The following is an 11,655-nucleotide window of genomic DNA, read 5'->3' as shown; positions in this document are numbered from 1 at the left end:
TAAACCCCGGCCCCCCCCCCCTCCCGCCCCACCACCACACAGGTTACTGACAACAATTAGAGCCATATTTAGAATCAGACACATTTTCATTCACATTCTACAGGAGTGAGAACACTCCTGTCTCGTTTTCTATCCATCCTCAAGTTAATTCATTCCTCTCTGAGTTCTGATCTGCATCTCAACCTCTCTCTGTTTGGAGGAACTTTACAGGCCTCACCTCTGACTCTCCACCCGCTGTTCTGTGAAGCCACAAGGCTTCAGTGATGACAGCGCTGAACTCCAATAACATCATAATAATATGCCGCAGCAAACACCCCTGCACTGCTGTAGATCAAACTCACAGAAGAAACAAAGTAGAGAATGCCATCTTAAGCACAATATGTAATTACACAGATGGATAGATGGATGAGCAGGAGACCATTATAGTGAATCAGGTTGTTTGGTTCTAAAAACTATTAATTTATTAATTTGAGTCCCTCCCTGCACAGCCTTTTTTGTAGAAAGAACAGAACAACAGATAGATAGGTAGGTAGACGGATGGATGGATGGATGGACGGACGGACGGACATACTAATAAATAAATATACAATGTTTTTGTGATAAGTTTGATTTTAGCTAGTAATTTGATGCAATAAAAACGGGGCATGTCGTTATGGTTGATTGGGTCTGCGGGAGTTTGATACCGCGGCTCCACCTTAAGACACTACTGCGCAGACTCGGGCTCCAAACGAATCTCTACTGCGCAGACTCGGGCTCCAAACAAATTTCAACTGCGCAGACTCGGGCTCCAAATGACGTCATTTACTCAAGATGGCAGCGGTCATACTAAGATGCTTTGGCTTCACTTTTCTATAATGGAAGGAATAGGAAACACATCGTCCATCTTTTTTTACAGTCTATGTGATAGACAGACAGACAGACAGACAGATAGATAGACAGATAAGCAAAGAGCGAGTCAGACCGAATGATAGAATGAACAATAGCCAGAGAGACTGGGCAGCTGATGTTGGTAAACAGGACAGCACACATAATGAAAGACAGCTGTGAAGGTTACACCAGCACTTACACCATCAGCCTGTCTGTAATTGTGCCGTCCAATGATACTCTGTAATCCACCTCCCCTGAGGAGGTGAACGCATTTTTGAGTGCGTTTTTTTTTTTTTACTTATCTCGCCCTCTGCATGTGTATGTTTGCTCAGACAGGCTTTTCTGCTGTGTATTTGTTTTGGGGTGTACATCCTGTTATTCAAGCTCTCTGAGTTTGAGAGAATATGTTTATGTGAGAGTGGGTGAAATTCATTATGACAGTGTGTGTTTCTTTCTCGGCTGATTTTCTGCAGATTTAAAATGAGAGGTTCCCATGCTGACAATGGCTGAGTTCATGTTAGTGTGTGTGTGTAAGCGGCTTGTTCCCATAGCGACCAGATTTCAAGTCGAGGCTGCTTTCCGTCCTGACCAATTTAATTGAGCCGGATGTCACAATCAATATATATTTCACTGAGCACATGCACGGCACTGGTACAAGAACACCAGCCACAGCTGCACGTTCTTTTATTGTTAAATAATTTGATTGTTACTCTGATGATGAAAACATATGGCAGAAGTTTCATCACACGTGTGTCCAGGCACACACGTAAATGTTCATACGCTCAGAAACTCCTTTAAAACCTACAAATAACTGTCAATGAGCAGTCATACATCTTGCTGGACACACCTGGTGTGCGTTGGCACTGTAATTGGCAGGCTAGTGATTATATGAAAGCGTCATATGCTTTAAAAGACAGAGCGTGGGGCCCCTCAGCCAAGCAGAGCAGGAAGTTACTGTAGCAAGAGCCAAAGCATTCTTCATTAATGCAAGAGAAGAAAAGAGAAAAGAAAGTTAATATTCATTTTAATATTGTATTTAACATAAATTTTTAATGCATAAAATATTGTAATAGAGCCAAAGCATTCTTTACTAATGCAAGATAAGAAAAGACAGATAGGAACGAAATAGGAGAGAAAAAGTTAATGCATAATGTATAAATAATGTTAATGCATAATATAATATAACATAAAATAATAACTATATAAAACTTTGTTTAAATAAATGAAAAAGTATTATTATTATAATTATTAAATGAGTGTTAGATGACAGCAAACAATTTAAATAAAAAAAATTAGTTATTTTTATAATATATATTTATTTTATATATAAATGAATATATAGTATATCTATATAGTGGGGTGCCTCAGGGTTCAGTTCTTGGACCACTTCTCTTCTCTGTCTACATGGCATCATTAGGTTCTGTCATTCAGAAACATGGCTTTTCATATCACTGCTATGCTGATGACACTCAACTCTACCTCTCATTCCATCCTGATGATCTGACGATAGCTGCTCGCATCTCAGCACATTGCTAAAACTGCCTGGTCCTGCAGATTTGCTTTATACAACATTAGGAAGATCAGGCCCTTTCTTTCAGAACATGCAAGCAACACAACTCCTTGTTCAAGCTCTTGTTCTATCCAGGCTGGACTATTGCAATGCTCTCTTGGCAGGTCTTCCAGCCACTTCTATCAAACCTCTACACTTAATCCAAAATGCCTCTGCAAGATTAATCTTTAATGAGCAGAAAAGAACGCATGTCACACCTCTGTTCATCAATTTGCACTGGCTACCAGTAGCTGCTCGCATTAAATTCAAGGCATTAATGTTTGCCTACAAAACCACCACTGGCTCTGCATCCATTTACCTAAATTCATTACTTCAGAGTTATGTGCCCTCTAGAAGCTTGCGTTCTGCAAGTGAATGGCGTATTATTGTGCCATCTCAAAGAGGCACAAAATCACTTTCACTGACTTTTTCATTAACTGTTCCCTCCTGGTGGAATGACCTTAGCCATCCTTAGGAGTCCTTAGCCATCTTCAAGAAATGACTAAAAACACATCTGTTCCACCTTTATTTGACCCTCTAACTCTAGCACTTTCTATTCCACTGTATCTTTTTTTTTTTTTTTATTTTTTTTATAAAAAATGTATTTATATTTTTCTATTCGATCTACTTGTTTTTCTTTGTGTGTGTATAATATATATGTATATATATATACACACGCCTTGCTACGTGTACTGCGTTAGGCTAACCGATACTTGTCATTGGCACTTATATATTGTTGCTCTTTTGTTAGTTTTGACTGCTTTTATTGTCCTCATTTGTAAGTCGCTTTGGATAAAAGCGTCTGCTAAATGACTAAATGTAAATAACATAAGCAAATGCATTCTTAAAAAGAGAGAAAAATATAAGGGGGTCTGAATATTCTCCGTACACACTATATATATATATATATATATATATATATATATATATATATAGAGCGAGAGAGAGAGAGAGAGAGAGAGACAGAGAGAGAACATATTTTTAAATACATTTACTATAAAAAATATATAATATCATAGTTTTATTTCTTAACGGAACTTTCCGCTAAAAAAACATGCATACTTATGCGTTACAAAATATTTTATGACAATCGCAATGCTGCAACAAGCCAGGCTGTTCGTTTCAGAACCCCACAGGTATGGAAACATTCATAAAACTTAAAAACTAGGGCTGGGCGATATAGCAAAAAAATTGATCTAATGTTTCATATCGTTCGGTATTGATAATTATTGACATTTTTATAACCTTTTTTAAAACAAAAAGCAATTGAATTTTTTTTTAATTTAACCACTGTATTTTTAAATGAACAATTTATTGAGACAAACAACAAATATTTTTTGTTTTAACAATCAAACACAAAATAAAAATTAAACATATCTAATTTCTAATGTTTTATATGCAGATTAAATAGGTTTTAAGGAAACGTTTGTCTTGTCTCCCGAGGCCACAGGAGGGCGCAATGAGCAAAATAATTCAGCACATTTAAATTATCAACGCAAGGAAGTAACTCTATAAAAACGTGCATAATGTCTAAATTAACTCATAAAAATCAAATATAATTTCGTAAACTGCATAAACAATTATGAACAAAACAGCATCATGTATTTATGCATTGCTAAATTTAAAGAGCCGAAGCGCCATTCACACAGATTGCATTTAATTAATCATCACCGCATCTCAGGCGCCCTGATGCACATCTAACATTCAAATTCAAATGTTTATTTTAAATTCGACTAATATTCATTTTTTATTCACAATCTCCTCATTACAGGCAGGCACAACACTCATTTCAGCATGTGTTCATGTTTGTGTGTGCTGTCTGCGTCACATGCCTATATCGTGCACTATATCAAACATTTTTTCTAACGATATCGAAGAAGGCGTACTGTCGATAAATATCGATACCGTTTTATTGCCCAGGCCTATTAAAAACCCTGATTCCAACCACACTGACACATATATATATATATATATATATATATATATATATATATAGAGCGAGAGAGAGAGAGAGAGAGAGAGACAGAGAGAGAACATATTTTTAAATACATTTACTATAAAAAATATATAATATCATAGTTTTATTTCTTAACGGAACTTTCCGCTAAAAAAACATGCATACTTATGCGTTACAAAATATTTTATGACAATCGCAATGCTGCAACAAGCCAGGCTGTTCGTTTCAGAACCCCACAGGTATGGAAACATTCATAAAACTTAAAAACTAGGGCTGGGCGATATAGCAAAAAAATTGATCTAATGTTTCATATCGTTCGGTATTGATAATTATTGACATTTTTATAACCTTTTTTAAAACAAAAAGCAATTGAATTTTTTTTTAATTTAACCACTGTATTTTTAAATGAACAATTTATTGAGACAAACAACAAATATTTTTTGTTTTAACAATCAAACACAAAATAAAAATTAAACATATCTAATTTCTAATGTTTTATATGCAGATTAAATAGGTTTTAAGGAAACGTTTGTCTTGTCTCCCGAGGCCACAGGAGGGCGCAATGAGCAAAATAATTCAGCACATTTAAATTATCAACGCAAGGAAGTAACTCTATAAAAACGTGCATAATGTCTAAATTAACTCATAAAAATCAAATATAATTTCGTAAACTGCATAAACAATTATGAACAAAACAGCATCATGTATTTATGCATTGCTAAATTTAAAGAGCCGAAGCGCCATTCACACAGATTGCATTTAATTAATCATCACCGCATCTCAGGCGCCCTGATGCACATCTAACATTCAAATTCAAATGTTTATTTTAAATTCGACTAATATTCATTTTTTATTCACAATCTCCTCATTACAGGCAGGCACAACACTCATTTCAGCATGTGTTCATGTTTGTGTGTGCTGTCTGCGTCACATGCCTATATCGTGCACTATATCAAACATTTTTTCTAACGATATCGAAGAAGGCGTACTGTCGATAAATATCGATACCGTTTTATTGCCCAGGCCTACAGCTCCAACCCTAATTAAAACTCACCTGCCTGTAGCGTTCTTGTAACCCTTCAGACCTTGATTAGCGTGTTCAGGTGTGTTTGATTAGGGTTGAAGCAAAACTCTGCAGGGCTGCGGCTCTCCAGGACCGATGTTCGCCACCCCTGGCCTAAACTATTGTAAAAAAATATATTTTAAATTTTTAAATATTTTTTTAAATGACAAACTTTTAAATATTATTTTTAATAAAAAGTCATAATTTCCAATAATTTTACAATCATCATCTAAATAATAAAAAAAAACATTTCTGTAAACGCTTCAAATCTGCCTATTTAGCGAATGTGTTACATGAACTCCTCCCATTTTCTCCATATTAGAATGTTTCCGCCAAGTGTTTGCGGCTCTGTGATTGGTGGTCCAGCTGTGAAATTACAGAGGGCCAAGCAATAGTAAATCAATGGGAGTGTAATTTTAAATGACAGAAAAACTGACCAATCATATCTTTCCTCTAAATGGGCGGGCTTTGTTATCACTAACTTTATGACAAGTTCCGCCCGCTGCGGGATCTCTATCGAAAAAAATAAACAATATACGCTGATAAACTAACTAGCTATTATTCACGTCACGATGGAAGCCACAAATAATGTAAGTGAGGACATTTACTGGGCCAATAATAATATTATTTAATATAAACACTGCTTGTTTGTATTGAAGTGTCTGTCGCTAAGTTGTTTTGCTGTGAGCGCTGTCATGATGTGTTTACATTGCATTAAACATTACATTTGTTGATTTTGAGAGCTTTTAATTTGAAAAGTTCTGAAAGACATTCAAAAGAGTATTATATTCTTTGCAAACAGTGACAATTTCGTTGCAGATAAGACACACCGGCTTTGCATTCACAAAACTAGGTAGGACGAACGCATAGTTGTCTTTCCATTCTTCTTTGTATGCCCTATTTTCGCTGTCAACTTTCCTCATTAGACACTTTGATAGTTCCATTTTCTCTCACCAGCTAGCTTAAATGTAAACATCACTCTGCACACGACGTAATAGCGTACCTCCAGCACGCAAAACAATTTTTATAAATGCAGATAAGAATGAAGATACTTACCAGTGTCACTACTCTGCTTTATTAATTTATCCAGTGTAAAACCCGGACACCGCGACACAAATGTGGCTTTTTGTTAATGACTGTCCTACTGTACTACAGGATTTAACAGAGTAACAGTTCACTACCAGTTACAAAAGACACTGTAACAGTCTGTCACAGGCAATTCTAGTTGCATTTCATCAATTAATTTCTTAAAATATCCTTTGACTATATATCGGGGTGCCCAAACTCGGTCCTGGAGGGCCGGTGTCCTGCAGAGTTTAGCTCCAACTTGCCTCAACACACCTGCTGGTAAGTTTCTAGTATGCCTATAAGTGCTTGATTAGCTGGTTCAGGTGTGTTTAATTGAGGTTGGAGTTAAACTCTGCAGGACACCGGCCCTCCAGGACCGAGTTTGGGCACCCCTGGTATATATGTTCTGGCCTGACACATAGTGGCGGAATTTTTTTTTGGCCCGATGTCAAACTTACTTGCGACCCTGCTCTAGGGCACCTTGTCGCACACCGGACATGTCCCGTTCAGTTCGAGATGGCAGTCCAAAACCTTTAATCAACTCTCCAAACAGTCAAACATTCACTTCAACAATGAGCAAGTGGTGTCAATGAGTTTGAAGTTCGGTGATTAAAAAAAAACTGCGCAAACAGAATGAGAAAGTGCGGTCTGTTGTAGTCAAAGCACGGAGGCCGGTGGTGCCGCCGGTGCGCGTGTAGAAAACAATGTGTTTGCATATTAAAGACATAGTGTGGCACAGCACTGTGCTTCTCGTCCGGTATGTGACCGCATTAAGGCTGGAATAGCCTCTTGTTTCAAAGGTGGAATTGTCAAAGATGACTTTTAGAATTAGACACTGTAAGCTAGGCTGGTAGTCTGTTTTCCCCCCCAACGAGGGTTGGGGGAGAGGGCCAAGGTTCAAAAGACATGGTTCACTACAGCACATACACAAAGATTTGAAACGACACGGTAAAGATGGAGGACCACACGCCAGTCTGACCACTGCGGCAAAGTATCTATTACACGCTTTCGAAGGCCGCGCTGATGGTGACTCTCTCAGGGTGTGTCCACCAGCCTAATAGGCACTTTGAATTTCACTTTAGTACAACATTGAATCATCGCAGGAGTAAAACAAGCTTAAATACACACACAAAAACAGAGCTGAGCCCTCAAGGTTGGAAAAGTTGAACTTGTAGACATGTTTCAAAAGATGCACGGCACACACTCTTTTAAGAAACCTCCATGTAGCCTTGAATACACAACATTATGTAGGTCGGCAAGCAATAATGACTAAGAAACTTAAGCCTCTGGAATGAGTTGGTTTGAAGTACAGCGAGTGTACAGAGTTCATTCCTGCAGTCACAAATCAGGCCAAATCAGGTTTACAGGCTCTCATATGGGCCACTGATTCAGATGGCTTCCATCAGCTGTCACCAAACCGAGAGAGAGAGCCTTTTTTTTTTCTTTTTTTTTCTTTTTTTAAAGGGAAAGGAGAGCGTTTGAGGAAAAAGTTAATCAAAGAATTGAATCTTTTTTACTTTCGAAGTGGATCCCACCCTAAAAAAGAGCAGTGTTAGCGTGTGTGTGTTTGTGTGTGTGACTGATGGAGTGTGAGGGTGGTGAATGCGTATTCCTGAAGACAAAAGAAGACAGAAGGCAGAGGTGTTTCCCTCCATTCATCTTAACTCGTTCATTTTACTGTCTCCATCCATTTCACTCTTGACTCCTCTCTGACCCAGTTCTCTCTTCATCCTTGCTCTCACTTTCCCTCCAAAGTAACATACAGTACAGCAAATGAGGGACAATCCTGTTGGAGCAACCTGAGACATGCTGTGTTCCAAAACATAGTGAGCTGCCTACAGAGGGAGAATTTTCTACGTAATCCCAACTGATGCTCCAATGTAAAATGTTCCAATAATTTTAGTCAAATTCTAAGGCACACAACATGTCATATGTTAGAAATATGTTTTGAGAAAAAAAAAAACAATCACATATCATGGATTGCCAAGAAAAAATATGATCATTAATTAACTTCTAATTCATTCCATACTGAAAAGCACTGATAAATAATATATTGGTGAAACAAAACCCAATAACCCAATTTAACCCAATATTTGTGAGTTGTGTTTTTAGTTCAGCAACAAGACAGATTTTTCAGGAGCCATTTTTCTTTCTTTTTTTTCCAGTTTTAAGTGAGTGTTAGATGATTGCATAGTTAAACTAAAAAATCTCAAAAAACTAGTCCAATCTTAATATAACTGATATGGTACCAATATATGACAGTGCATGTAGATGTACATGTACACTCTGCATAATAATTATAAAATAATTTTATAATTGGTTGTACTACCCATGTGTATATGTGAGTCCTAGAGACAGAGTGATTCCAGCTTTTAGCGGTTGAGCGAATGGTGCTGGTTTGTCAGAGTCCCATTACAGGCGAGCAGTGCCGTTCTTGTTCCACTGATGTATGTAGTTGTGAAGTGGAGAGGTCAGAGCAGCTGTGCAGCGGTTGTGCTGGTGGTTGTTTTAATGTTGTTTAAATGTTTCAGCACTAATCACTAGTGTGCTACACAGAGATTGGTCATGACAGCTTCATGAAAAGTCACTCAATGATGTGGAAACTTAGTGACAATAACAGTATATAATCTACCCTTTCCCCATCAACCTACAGTTGACTGACTGAGTTGTCTATACACATTCCTGCTTTATTATAAGGGTACTGGGATCATGTTGAACTAGTATTCCACCACTTACCTGTGATCTCCTGCAGCAGAGGGCTTAATGAGGTCTGCTGGGTCAGTCGAAGTGTCAATGCGCCAATCAACTCATTTTCCACTTTCTCAACATGTTTTTCCTGCTCAGCACCACCCGGACATGCTTCCTGGGCCATAGAGTACACATAAACCAGCAGCACCAGAAGATCATCCACGCTCAGCTCACCAGAGCCTGAACTATAGTCAGAACCTGTCCCAGGCTCACTAGACTTTATGAGGGGAAGAAGTTGTTTCAGAACCTCTGCCAGGTCCGAGTCCCCCAAGGCCTGCAGAACAGAGACAAGACATTCATTAGCACTATTAAAAATGTAGCATCGCATCTATCAAACTACAGCTGTGAGATTTATCAAGCAGGAATTATAAAGTTCTGCTATAGTTATTTACGTGACATGATCAATCATTATGTCAGAGACATCCACCGCAGTCTTTTCCACTTCTGCATATGTTAAATTCTTTAGAAAATCAGGTCTGAAGGGAGCAATTACTCGTTCTGACCATGAACTAATATCTAATTTGGTTACTGAGCAAATTTGTGGATGAGATCTGCAAAAATATCTTTTAAAGGTGAAGTGCATACATTTTTTTTTTGAGTGTTAAAATATTTTCTCATATCCCATTTAATATACAGAGACAACAATAAGTATAGGTAAACCATTTGTAGGTTGATGTCTCTGAAAAAAGTGTACAAACATTTCTTATTATAATTATCAATGTTGAAAACAGTTGTGCTACTTAATATTTTTGTAGAAACTGATACATTGTTTTCCAGATTCTCTTATCAACAGAAAATAAAAAAACAGTAATTATATGAAATAGAACATTTTTGTAACATGTAAATTACTTTTGACTAATTTAATGTATTCTTGTTGAATAATTAATAATAATAATTTAAAAAAAAACTTACTGACTCCAAACTTTTTAATGGTAGTGTGTTGATTATATTCAAATTAATATAATGTGACACATTAAACAATTGCACAATTATTTACTGCATATTATATTTATTTTAAGTATAATTAAAATAAATACAATTATTTAAGTTTATTATGCCATCAACTCCTAATCTGCATATAGTAGTTGCAGGGCATTTCAAATTGCCCCTACATAGGGAATCTGTGAATGGGAATGCTGGAGAGTCCAATATTTATGCCCAACTAGGGATATGCCGGTGTAAGGACAAAAGAAACTCAGATACTTTGATCTCCTGAGAAACAAACAATACACTGGCATCTTCAAGACACCCCACAGAGGGGTGGTGCAGGAAACGCCTCTCTCACATATGCATTGGTTCCTCCTCATCCCCTTCCTTACCCTCACCCATCCTTCTCTTCACCCAGCTCACTCAGAATGGTCAAAAATATAATGTTCTATATGAATGCAAATAAGATTTACAGTCATGTTTGGTTTCATTTGAATAGTTTCAGGGCGAGCGGTACAATGGTCTTAATCTTACTAAAAGATAATACAGATTCTAAGAGTTAAGAGATACTTTGATTACCGTAGAGAGCAATTCCATGCAAATTACCTTCTGTTCCCATTAAATAGTATTAGCCACAAACCTCTGAATAAGAATTAGAATGGCGAGTTTTGTGATCGTGGAGCCCACGCATAGCGGCCGCCGTGAGGCATCCTAAGCGGCATAGATTCCTAATGAACGAGTAAAATACAAAGTAAAGAGTTAACTATAATAATCAAATGTAAGAATAATTAGAGACCGACAAACAGCCAATTTGCCTTTCAACCAAAATTCGAGGTCATACTAAAATGGAGTCAGATTGAGTTAAACCTAAATTGAATAACTCTGCGTGCTGAAAAGACCGAACACGCAAGAAACCTTCATCCGCCACTGGATACCTTCGTTGGGCCATATGCGCGGACCTTACACCGGTATTAAATTTTCATGTTGCGATTAATTGCTAATGCTTTTATTACGGTATACGGTATTATCACGATATTTAAATTGTTTAAAAAAAAGTGCTGTCATAATACAGTATAACAGGTTTAATAACTTTTTTCTTATAACAAAAATAACTGAACATTTAAATGCAATAAAGCAATACAGAAAAATGTATAAAGTTAAAAGTTTTACACAGATTAAAGTGCAAAAGAACCCTTTACAATAAGACCTCATTAGTTAACCTTAGTTAATGCATTAACATTCACAATGAGCAATAGCTACATTTGCTACAGAAGTTATTAATCTTAGTTAAAAAATACAAGTCTTAGTTCATGTTCGCTCATTAAATAACACAGTTGCAACTTTCGATTTTAACAACTTGTTATTAAATATTGGAATACCTAAGATTAAAGAATGTTCAGAAGAATTTTTCATTGGCAGTTTATGCTAACTAATGAATTAAACGTAAAGTGTGACCGAACAATAAAGAATAAAAAC

At 36.9% G+C, this 11,655-nt stretch overlaps 1 protein-coding gene across 2 annotated transcripts in view; it reads right to left on the bottom strand.

Annotated features, from left to right (window-relative positions):
* The window catches only part of LOC107597439 (sec1 family domain-containing protein 2-like), a 146,609-nt gene that overhangs the window by 54,636 nt on the left and 80,318 nt on the right, over nucleotides 1–11,655 (bottom strand). For both annotated transcript variants that reach the window (XM_016288496.1, XM_016288495.1), the window contains exon 6: nucleotides 9,241–9,526. In XM_016288496.1, the coding sequence (XP_016143982.1) occupies nucleotides 9,241–9,526 (286 nt within the window). The remainder of the gene's footprint in view (nucleotides 1–9,240; nucleotides 9,527–11,655) is intronic.

Source organism: Sinocyclocheilus grahami, unplaced genomic scaffold, assembly GCF_001515645.1.
Source record: "Sinocyclocheilus grahami isolate Dianchi unplaced genomic scaffold, SAMN03320097.WGS_v1.1 scaffold232.1, whole genome shotgun sequence".
Taxonomy (NCBI): domain Eukaryota; kingdom Metazoa; phylum Chordata; class Actinopteri; order Cypriniformes; family Cyprinidae; genus Sinocyclocheilus; species Sinocyclocheilus grahami.
The sequence above is the reverse complement of the archived record's forward strand: the minus strand, read 5'-3'. Positions and strand labels throughout refer to the sequence as shown.